Here is a 12,195-nt window from a genome sequence, read left to right on the forward strand (position 1 = left end):
AACAAGCGAGATCTCCTCCAAGGCATTGTACTTCACATATGAGGTTAACGTCAATCTAATCGTACTCACAACCCTTTGTTGAAGCTCCTCCCAATCATCATCTTTCATGGTCGCTGGTTTCTTCTCGTTAAATGCTTTAATTAATCCTTGTTGCACAATGACATCCTTTACGGTGCTTTTCCACAAACTGAAATTATTTTTCCTATCGAACAGCTCCACCTCAAATTTTGTGCTCGCCATCTTTGACATCTCGAATCAGGCTCTGATACTACTTATTGTGATAAATCACACCCACACAAAATAAAGAATACAAAATTTAACGTGGCTCGGCGTAAGCCTACTCCACCAATAAATCAACTATTAAGGAAAAATAATTACACATGCTAATTATTTTTCTCACCCTCAAAATCACTCAAACAAAACTCAAGGAATTCAACACACCTCTTCACTTTGTGAGCTCTCTGCAATACATTCCATATAATGGCTAACCAACTATTCATATATATAGGCCACTAAAATCTAGTCCTTTTAGGACTCTAATTATTAAATTTCATAATTTAAATTTTACTAAACTTCCTAAACTAATTATACTTTCTAAATTAATTATACTTTCTAATTCTAATTAGACTTGGACTCTAACATAGTTATTATCTTCTAGCTTACTATGTAAAATATCAAATAAGAATATATATATATATATATATATATATATATGGCTCTGGATTTAAATTAAAAACCTCATATAGTTTTAAAGATGACTCCAACATCACTAAATTAAAGCTTATTGATAATTAAGAATATTTTTTATACTACTAATTACTAAATGACAAGTGTATGTATCAGATCGATCATTTTTTTTTAAATAACTATTCCCCCCTCCTAATAATTATTCTTATCTTATTTATCAAATTTTTAACTTCAAAATTCAAAAGCTTTGAACTATTAATGCTTTTTTTTATTATTATTATTACAATGCTTTTAGTTATATATATGTATATATAAAATTTATTGTGCAATATGTCTATACAATATGCTATCATTCAAGCAAAATAGCTTGTTTTTTCTGAGGATTGATTTCAATTACAGTGGGCATCTACTAGGTATATATAATACTTATTGTTTGATTACGCATAAAAATGTAATATAATATTATTAGGTCTTTTGAGAATTTTTTTTTTTTAATGATCAAAGAACTAAAGTTAATATAATCATGCACAAATGATAATTCATAATATTATCTCATTATAATGAAAAATAAATATGAAGTGCAATTAGGATAGTCTGATGGGTCTTCTCTTCATATTTTAAGATTATTCACTTTTATAGGGAAAAAGAAAAAGAGTTACCTTTCGCTCCACAGTCATTGTGCCTATATATATATATATATATATATATATGAAGTGAATGTTGGAGTGGAAGCAGCTATTAAATAGCTAATTGACGGTATTGGAAAAAATTGAATAAGTGAAAATTCGAATATAAATTTATAATGTGAAAAGTCAAATACAAACCACCTATAAAATCCCACTTCAGGGGGTGAGATTTCTTCACCTAACATGAGTGCATGAAACCTTTGCTCAACAAACATCATGGGTTTGAACCATAATCCATCTGCAAACTCTCTTTATCCTCCTCCTCTTTTTCTTCTTTTTCTTCTTCTTTTTCAGCTACTTGGATGCATGGTGGTAGCCATCTCACGAGGAAGCAAAGTTAAGAGTTTACCAGGTTACGGTGATCTCCCCTTAACACTTGAAACTGGGTAATACAAGTTTTCTTAATTCTTTTCATTTGTTTTATTTTTTTTTTAATTCTTCTATTTACAAAGCAGAAGCTAGAATATCATAATGTTCAATATTGAATATTTTTGGACTCAGATACATTGGTGTAGGGGAGAAAGAGGAGGTGCAGCTTTTCTACTACTTTGTTAAGTCTGAAAATAACCCCAAGGAAGATCCTGTTGTCCTCTGGATCAATGGAGGCCCTGGTTGCTCTAGTCTTGGGGCTTTTTTCTTTGAAAATGGTAACTTCTTTATTTCCTAGTCTAGTTCAGCTTAAGAATCTTAATTGAAACCAAATCTTTGATTTTTTGAATTTTTCAAAAAAATTAAACTAAACTTTAATTGTAATTACGGTTCAATTTCATATAATTTTAGAACAGTTTCAATTCAAACTTTGATTTTATTTTAATTTCAATCTCAATTTTAGTTTTAATTATTACACTTGAAATTATGATATTTTTATATTTATTTTAAAAGAATAAAAATTATTTTCAATTTCTAACATCAAGATTAAAAAAAATTACATATAAAGTTAACAAACTATTTAAGGAAATTTTTTTATTAATATTAATATAATTAAAAAAATTTTGCCTTTCAAAAAAAAATATTTTGACCAAAATTTTTTGATTGATTATGATTATCGGGGCATTTGGTTGTCGAAATCATTCGAGAAAATGACTTGAGAATGTCAAATTTTGGTATTTGGTTTACATAAGAATCTCATATTCTCAAGAAAGTTAAATTCTCAACTATGTGCTTATTTCAACCATACTTTTCCTATGAGAATGGAAAACTATATATATGTTCGTGGACACTAATTCTTTTTATTATAAATAATTTTAATAATAATTAATTTTTAAAATTATTTAATTTAATTTTTTTCATAGATTATATCATTGCATAATTAATTAGTATATTATATTTGTTAAATACTTTTTAAATAATATCAATATTTCATGTTTATGTAATTATTATGATAATATATTTCATTAATTGAAACTGAATACATATTTAAGTATAAATTATCATTTTATTATATTTTTACATAAATAATGTAATATAAATTATTTATACAAAAAATAATTATTATTATATTAATTTAAAAATTCTGTATTGATAGAGCATTTAATTTGATCAATCGACAAGAAACACGATACAGCAGCTATTTATGACTACCGTTTAACTCAATGGTCTTTCTACGAGCACAATTTGATAACTTTCAAATTTTAACTTTCTATTATATTAGAGAAAAGATTTACACCTTGCACTACACTTATGTTTGAATAATAAAATAGCATACATAATCATTTTATAAAAAGAAAATAAAATAAATCCTTAATTAGAGGAACAATTCCATGACTATAAAGACAAAATAAAATAAATACTTGCTAAAAAGGGATAAAAAAACTCAGATTTATCAATAAAAATATATTTAAATATATATACTCAAAATTAAAAAGGGAGAAAGGAAATGAGAAAAAAACTTCAAAAAAAAGGTCTAGAGAGAATGAGGAGTCTTTTTATAATAATAACTTCTTAGAACTTAAAGAATTATTATGATAATTGTAAAAGGAAAAAAAAGAATTATTATGATAAATTTTATTGTATTAACATATAGTTAGTTATTTATAATATTATTATAAATTATTAAATAAAATATATTTGCAAAAGGGATTATTTAGTTCTAATTGTTAATCATGTAACCAAATACAATAATTATGAATTCTAATAAAAATTAAAACTATAAGCAAATATAATAATATCACACTTTTATAATCACTTTCCTGCAAACTTATTTTTGTTAGGATAGTTATTCTGAATGAAAAATATTGAATTTCAATAATATAATGTAGTTAAAAGAAGACTGACTAACCTATTTAAAGAATTTTTTTTATTAATTGCAATTAGGAAATTTTATTTTATGTTTATTATAATATTTGTCTTATATTTTAACTTTAATTTCTTGATAATAAACAAAATTAATATCTTAATCTTAGCTTGATTATCCTTAATTATTAATTATTCGAACTTTTTGTAAGGTCCATTAGCAATAGACATTGACAACTACAAAGGAGGCTTACCCACACTTCTTCTAAATGAACATTCATGGACAAAGGTGAAATTCCTAAGCTAATTCATTTTTTAATATTATTATTATTATTATTTAAAAGTGTGTTATTTATTATTCATCAGAAATAATTTTAAATTTTAGTATATTATAATTAATTTTTGATAATCTTGCAGGGCCTTAATATAATATTTTTAGATGCACCTATTGGGACTGGATTCTCTTACTCAAAAACCACACAAGGTTACAATACAAGTGACTCTAAGTCTGCAGCAAATACTCATGAATTTATACAGAAGGTTGAATTTTTTTTCTCTTTTTTTTCAATAAAATAAATTAAAAAATTAATTAAAACCATGTGGGTTTATAATTTGATTAAGATTGAATCTTATATAATTATATATATAAGTGCAGTGGTTTAAGGAACATCCTTCATTTTTGGAGAATCCACTCTACCTTTCTGGTGAAGGCTATTCTGGAAAACACATCCCAGTAGTAATACAAAGGATTTTAACCAGTAAGTTTGATGCACTTTCATCTATTATATAATTAAGAAGTGAATAAAAATATACTTTTATTAATAATTAATTAATTAATTAATTATATATTATATTTTGCAATTAATTCAATAATAATCAATAACTGATTGAAGGTTCAATTTTTTTAATCATTAGAATATGTTAAATTATTTTAAAAATTAACTTTTAAATGGTATTTCAAAAGTACCCTCTCTCTCTCTCTCTATATATATATATTACAGTAATCTCTTTTAATACAAGAATTATTATTTTTTGGTTGTTACTGACTTGCAGGTAATGAAGCTGGAATTAAGCCTATCATCAATGTTAAGGTACAAGCTCTTTTTATAATAATAATAATAATAATAATAATAATAATTAATTAGATAATGAGACATAAATTTGTTACTTTGGGTTCATCTTTTTTGAAAGTTAGGTATATTATAATTATTTTAATGAATTATTCTTTTATTAGTACACTATTAATATTGGTATTAGGGTTATGCAATGGGAAACCCTGGAACAGATTCAGTTATTGATTCCAATTCAAGGATTCCTATAGCTCACCGTTTGGGACTTGTATCGGATGATATTTTTGAGGTAATCCATTGTTCCTTATATTCATCTTCATTTTTTTTTTTAATTTAAATAAGAAAGACTCTCAAATCCTGAATTAGAATATACAGATTACCTACTAAAAGAGACCGTCAATAAAATTTAAACTCTCAATTTAATGCGAATAATGAGTGAATCTTGTCAATTGAACCAATTTTCATTAGCTGTTTGTTTATTAATTAATCAAGATACTAATTAATTCCTCAATTGTTTACGATTTCAATTTTCAATTGTTACTCTTCCAGGCAGCGTATGCAAGTTGCAATGGCACATTCTACCCTGCGCCAAACACCGAGGATTGTAATGCACTTCTCTCATATATTAATGAGGTTAGATCAGATGGCAAATACATTCCAGCGAGCATCTTAATTCACAGACATATTATAATTATTAATGGCGATGGCATTGCAGCTACTCTGCTACATAAATCCAGCCCAAATTTTAGACCCAGCCTGCAGCAGCAAATGCTTGACATCAGCCAGCACCAAGCTCAACTCCAAGTCCACAAATTCCTACACATCACTGAATAATGCTTCCCACAAAAAATGTGATGTAGACTCTCTCTCTCTCTCTCTCTCTCTCTCTCTCTCTCTCTCTATATGTAAATTGGGTAGACAAAATAGATGAGTATTTTACTAATTGGGTACTCTTTTACTAGGCATATTATCAATCAATTTGCCAAGAATGGGCAAACAATGTGGATGTCCAAGAAGCTCTTCATGTTCGACAGGTACATAAATTATACTTAGACAAAATGCTCAATTTAGTTTTCGTATTTATGGAAAAAGTTTAATTTAATTTATTTTTAACTTTTTATTTAATTTAATTCAAAATTTTTAATTTAATATCAATTTAGCCCAAAACTTAAAATTTATAAATTAAATTTCTTTATTTTTTATTTAAATCAAAAATTAAAAAGTATAATTTTTTAATTTTGGGATTAAATTTTTTGATTTCTTAATTTAGGCCTAAAAACTACTAAGCTTAGTTTTTTTGTTTTCTTGATTTTTATGTTAAATTAAACCTAAATTAAAACTTCATAAGTAAATTGGATAAAAAGTTAAAAATATATTAAATTGAACTCTCACAATAGGGACGAAATTGAGTTTTAATCTATCATACTCATATCTAGATCTGATAAGGGTTGATTTTGGGCCAATTCCAAATTTGAATCGGTAGTTTGATTCAAAGCCCTCTATATTTCCTTTAATTTCGGTTTTTTACTGTTTAATTTTCAACCCGAAATCGAATTGGCCCGATTAGTTGTATTTAATCAAATTTTTACTAAATTTTTATTTTATTTTCATTTCAATTGAAATCAGTCTAATTCTGATTCAATTTCATCAGATTTGCATATAATTCTGATTATATGTTTTGTTCGTTTTAATGATTAATTTGTGATGCTAATCAGGGAGCCATATCCACCTGGCTATACTGTAATGACACATTAAATAGCGTCTACGGCCGTGACATCGAAAGTGTTATTGCTTATCATCAAAATTTCTCCAAGACCAATCTTCGAGGTTTGATATATAGGTAATTTATTAATCTATTAACCTTAATCTAATTTTATAATTAAATAATAAAAAATATTTCTTATATTTTTAATATAAAATATTTTTCATATTTATATATTTTCCGTAAAATAAAAAGAATCTTAAAATGAAACCCGTGATATATAAGATGCGTAGATGTTGCATATCATTCAAATTTTTATTTATTTAATTTTCAATTTTTAAATTTCAATTAGTCTTGCTTTATCATTTTAACAAAATTTTGTTCTAATCTACATCGACTCACACCCTTATTAAGTTAGCTTATCATGACCTTCATTTTTGTTCCATGTAGCAAATCTAGATAATAAAAATTACATATTGAGTTGAGATCTAAATAGTAATTAATTATTATTATTATTATTAATGTTAATTACATGCAACAGTGGGGATCATGACACTGGAATTCCATATATTGGAACACAACAATGGATAAAGTCTCTGAACTTGCCTATGGTAGACAAATGGAGACCATGGTCTGTCAATAATGAAACTGCTGGGTAAGTTGATTTCAATTGCAAATTAAATATTTTCTCTTTCTTTCTTTGTATTTTTTTTTTAAATTCTTTCTTTGTAGCTAAAAAAAAAATTAAAAGTGGTTAAATTCTGTGTTTAATAATATTTTTTTATATGTTTTTACCATCAAAATAACTAAAAATGGCTTCAAATTTTTATATTCATTGAGGTATAAATTAATATAAATATTATAAATTTTACCTATTACGATAAAATTAAAAAATATATTTTTTTATTTTTATTTTTTTTCCTAAATTGTAATTATCCATCATAATAATCACAATGATTTTGTGATGTAGATACACAAGGAAATTTGAAAATGGAGATTTCAGCTTGACATATGCAACTGTGAAGGTAAAGAAAGTTGAGATTTTAATTTGAGCAAGTGGGGAAAAAAAATATATATATTGCTTAAAAAAATATTGTTTATGAACATTATACAGGGAGCAGGCCACTTTGCTGCAAAATTCAAACCTCAATGTTCTGCCATGATTGCTAGATGGATGGCCTATGAATCCCTTTGATCCAACCTAATTTATATAATGATCCTCACCTATATGTAAATTTTAAATAAATTGAGGATTTTTATTTACTTTCAATGTATAACTTTGCCTTAACTTTAAGCACAAACATGCCTATTTTATGTATTTCTCTCTTTATATATAATTGCTTAATTGCTTAGTGATAAAATAAAATAAAATCAATTAATGGCTATAGTGATAAGATTCATTAATTTATAAGCGTTATATCGTAGCTTAAAGAGATTTTTTAATTTTAAAATCTGTTATTATAGGTTAAATAAATTTTTTTAAAAATTAAAATTTAAAAATTTTTTAATAATAAATTAAAATCAAGAGATATAAGAAGAGGGGTTGGTTTTAATTCCAAATTGTGGGCCTGATTTTGATGTTGATGGAATGTCCATGTCAGTGGGCTAAAGTCTGATGTTTGAGTTTAATAATACAATTGCAAAACTGCAACCTTGAATTTGCTCTATGAAATTTCTTTGAATTCCATGTGCTGATCTTGATGACTCAACATGCTGATAAATAAATAAATAAATAAATATTAGCCTGATTTTTTTTTATTATTATGATATATCTATGGTACTATAATTCATTTTTATTTTTACCCCTATATTTTCAATTATTTTTGTTAGAAATATATAGTTAATCCCTCGAAAAATTTTAATTGACTCTTAAAATTTTTATGCTTTTTTTAAGTGTTATAGTTATTTGTGGGTTTTAAAATAAAAAAAATTTTCATTGAACTTTTTAAATTCTTAATATTTTTATTGTTGATTTAGTGGGCTCCCAATTTAAAAGTTTTAATGTCACTCCTGAGAATAACGTTTCATAATTTATTCGCTTAATCTCTAAATATTAGTATAAATGTTTATAACAATAACTTAAAAACCTTTACTAAATAGGGTTAAAACTAAACCTTTATTTCTTTAAAATTTTTTAAAATTAAGATTTATAATTTCAATTTTAATTTTTATTCCATTTTAATTTCAATTCAATTCATTTAATTATTATACTTAAAATTATAATATTTTTATATTCAATTTCAAAAACTAAAAATAATCTTAAATTTCTACATAAAGGGTTAAAAAAGAAATTACATGATTAACAAACTATTTAAGGAATTTTTTTTATTAATTATATTATAATTACAAATTTTTGACCAAAATTTTTTTATTGATTATAATAATAGGGGCATTTTGGTACTTTTATGTTTCAAGGACGCACGTGTTCCCCGTGATTTTGTTGAATTTTCCTTTATAAAAAATTAACTTATGGCTAGGAAATTTTTTTTCCATGTTAATTGTAATATTTTAATAAATTTGCCAACGCATACCAATTTTAATAATTTTCATGTTTATTTTTATTCACAAATAATTTTATTGTCATGAAAATTTTACTTTAAATATTTTTATTATAGTATTTAAATTTAAAATTTTAATTAAAGATTTAAATTATTTTTGGCAAATTACATTTTAAAACATAACTAACTTTATTATAATATTACTTATAAAATACATCGAATAAATGATTATAATAATACATTATCATTGTTTTTTAAAAAGATAATTAACTTTATAAAATATAATTATATTTTTTTAATAATATATTAGTTAAACCCTAATTAAATATTAAATTCTTAACTTTTTTGCTATCAATTTAATTATCGAGCTAAATTTTAAAACCTTAATATATTCTATATTCACACTCTCTACAAGCAATATGAGATCTGGAATGATCAACCCCTGCACATTGAGATACTCGAAAAATAGCATATAACACCACATCACACACAAATACAATTTTAGACTTTTTTTAAAATAAAAAATACACGTATACATAGAATAAAAATAATATGCATATTTTAACAAAATAATAATAATTTTATTAAGATATGTTAAATATTATATTTTTTATAAATAATATGAGATTCTGAAGAACAAATTTCTCCTATTCTCTTATAATATGCATATAAAACAAAATTAAAATATCTTAAAATTATTATCCTTAATTATTAATTATTTATTATGTGAACACTTGGTTAGGTCCATTATCAATGGACATTGACAACTGCAAAGGAGGCTTACCCACACTTCTTCTAAATGAACATTCATGGACAAAGGTGAAATTCTTAAGCTAATTCCTTTAATTTTTTTTTTTAATATAAAAGTGTTTTATTTTAGGGGTGTGTAAAGGGTAGGTTCGGTTTCGAATCGAACCGAACAGATAAAACTGAAAACCAAAAATAGAAAATTTTGAAAACCGAATCAAACCGATTAATAAGAGAAAATCGAACAGAATCAAATCAATAAATATCGGTTCGGTTCTGTTTTAAACCGATCAAACTGAATTTTATAAAATTTCATATTTTTAATATTAAATCTAAATAATAAAAATATAAAAACAAAAAAAATTAGAAATCAAAACTCAAAAATCTTAGGGTTCAGTTCGGTTTTCTTTGATTTCTTTGATATATATATATATATATATATATAATTTCGGTTCGATTAGATTTTTTTAATTTTTTGTAAAAATAATTGAATCGAATCGAACCGATTAACCAAAATTATCAAAAGTTATAAATCAAACCGAACCGATTGAATCTTAAAACCAAATCGATTGAACTGAATTGACTCGGTTCGGTTTAAACCGAAATCTGCTCTCCCCTATTTTATTTAGCAACTAGAAAAAAAATTTAAAATTACTTTTTTTTTAATTTAAATTAAATAAATAATTATTTATTGTAAAATTAACTATTAGAATTAATTTTTGATAATCTTGCAGGGCCTTAATATAATATTTTTAGATGAACCTGTTGGGATCAAAAACCACAGAAGGTTACATTTCAAGTGACTCTAAGTTTGTTACAAATACTTATGAATTTATACAGAAGGTTGAATTTCTTCTTTTTTTTAATATAATAAATAAATAAATAAATAAAACCATGTGGATTTACATTTTGATTAAGATTGAATCATATATTATATATAAGTGCAGTGGTTTAAGGAACATCCTTCATTTTTGGAAAATCCACTCTACCTTTCTGGTGAAGGCTGTTCTGGAAATCCCATCCCAATGGTAATGCAGAAGATTTTAACTGGCAAGTTGGATTGGATGCACTTGCTTAACACACTTATTAATTAATTAAATTTAAAGATCCTGTTTATTTCGTGAAAAGTAATTTATATAAAAATTATTTTCTAAAAAATTATTTTTCATTATTTGATTGTAATGTTGAATTAATAGTATATAATATGTGTTTATATCATACATATATAAATATTTTTACATTTTAATAAAATTAATAAAATCAAGAAAATGACTTCCTAACTTTCTATTTTGAAAGGATAGAGGCATTTTTCTGAATCTAACAGAATAAAAAGTCATTTTCTTTAAAATAATCTAATTTTTAATTTTTATTTAAAAAAATATTTTTCATTAATCTTATTTTTCAAAAACTCTAAATATTAAAAAATACAAAAATTATTTTCTTAAAAAATATTTCCCTCAAAATAAATGGGGGCTAAGATGACATTTACTTCATTTTAAAATTGAAAATTCTTAGTTACCTGTGGGCTTTCGATTCTTAAAATAATTTTATATAATTATTTTCTTAAAAAATCATACTTGAATTAGCATTTAAGTTTTAAATTGAGTTATTAATATACAATATATCATATAATATATCTTTTAGCTATACATAAATTATATAATTTTTAATTATAAGGTACATATATAACTTAGGATTAAATATATTATATAATATAATAATATATCATATAATATACATTTTAACTATTTATTAATTATATAATATTTAATTATAAGATATAAATATAATTAAGAATTAATATATATATATATATATTAATATAAAATAATAGTATATTTATAATTAAGAATGATAAGGTAATTTAATTTATTTATAACTAATATTATTAAGAAAATATAGAAAAATGAAATGTAATGTTAAGTTATATTTAGTTCATAATTATATATACATACATAAGTATATATAATTATATTGAAAGTATATAATACATCTTTAAAAAAACATAAAAAAGTATATATATAAATTTGGTTATCGGTTCGATTCCTGTTCAGTTTCAATACGATTCTTAGTGAAGAATCAGAACCAAACCAAAGTATCAAAATAAATTCAGTTCAGTACAGTTCTAATCGGTTTGGTATGGTTCTTCGATTCAGTTCGGTTCCCCCAAGAATCATGTACAATCCTACTGCCTGATGCTTCCTACAAAAAATGTGATGTAAAGACTCTCTATCTCTCTCTCTCTCTCTAAATTGGGAAAACAAAATAGATGAGTATGTTACTAATTGGGTACTCTTTTACCGGGCATATTATCAATCAATTTGCTAAGATTGGGCAAACAATGTAGATGTCCAAGAAGCTCTTCATGTTCGTCAGGCACATAAGTTATACCTATGTCCATATCTAATCAAGGGTTGGTTTTGGTCCTATTTTGAATCTAAATTGATAATTTTGATCTGAGATTTACGAGAACCAAAACTAGCTCTTTTGATTTCTATTTGAGTTCAGTTAAAATTTAACGGTTAAACTAGTTATTTATATAAATAAAATATTTTTTAATTAATATAGTCAAA

At 24.1% G+C, this 12,195-nt stretch overlaps 1 protein-coding gene across 1 annotated transcript; it reads left to right on the forward strand.

Moving 5' to 3' along the window:
• The first annotated feature begins 1,543 nt into the window (after positions 1-1,543).
• Positions 1,544-7,666, forward strand: LOC110650736 (serine carboxypeptidase-like 2). The gene is made up of 14 exons (XM_058135075.1): positions 1,544-1,759; positions 1,875-2,020; positions 3,818-3,894; positions 4,023-4,145; positions 4,261-4,363; positions 4,659-4,696; positions 4,863-4,964; positions 5,225-5,308; positions 5,391-5,531; positions 5,638-5,709; positions 6,391-6,515; positions 6,919-7,032; positions 7,348-7,402; positions 7,492-7,666. Exons 1-14 carry the CDS (start codon positions 1,590-1,592, stop codon positions 7,570-7,572), a joined length of 1,431 nt encoding a protein of 476 aa, XP_057991058.1. The 5' UTR covers positions 1,544-1,589; the 3' UTR covers positions 7,573-7,666.
• Positions 7,667-12,195: the final 4,529 nt, after the last annotated feature.

The sequence above is a fragment of the Hevea brasiliensis genome, chromosome 14 (assembly GCF_030052815.1).
Source record: "Hevea brasiliensis isolate MT/VB/25A 57/8 chromosome 14, ASM3005281v1, whole genome shotgun sequence".
Lineage (NCBI taxonomy): Eukaryota > Viridiplantae > Streptophyta > Magnoliopsida > Malpighiales > Euphorbiaceae > Hevea > Hevea brasiliensis.

What these genes read in the sequence shown, in the direction of transcription:
- LOC110650736 (XM_058135075.1), top strand. Translation starts at nt 1,590, where the DNA reads ATGGGTTTGAACCATAATCCATCTGCAAACTCTCTTTATCCTCCTCCT. An exon ending in AGCCTATCATCAATGTTAAG is followed by an intron (nt 4,697 to 4,862) that starts GTACAAGCTCTT and finishes TATTGGTATTAG; the next exon opens with GGTTATGCAATGGGAAACCC. An exon ending in TATCGGATGATATTTTTGAG is followed by an intron (nt 4,965 to 5,224) that starts GTAATCCATTGT and finishes TTACTCTTCCAG; the next exon opens with GCAGCGTATGCAAGTTGCAA.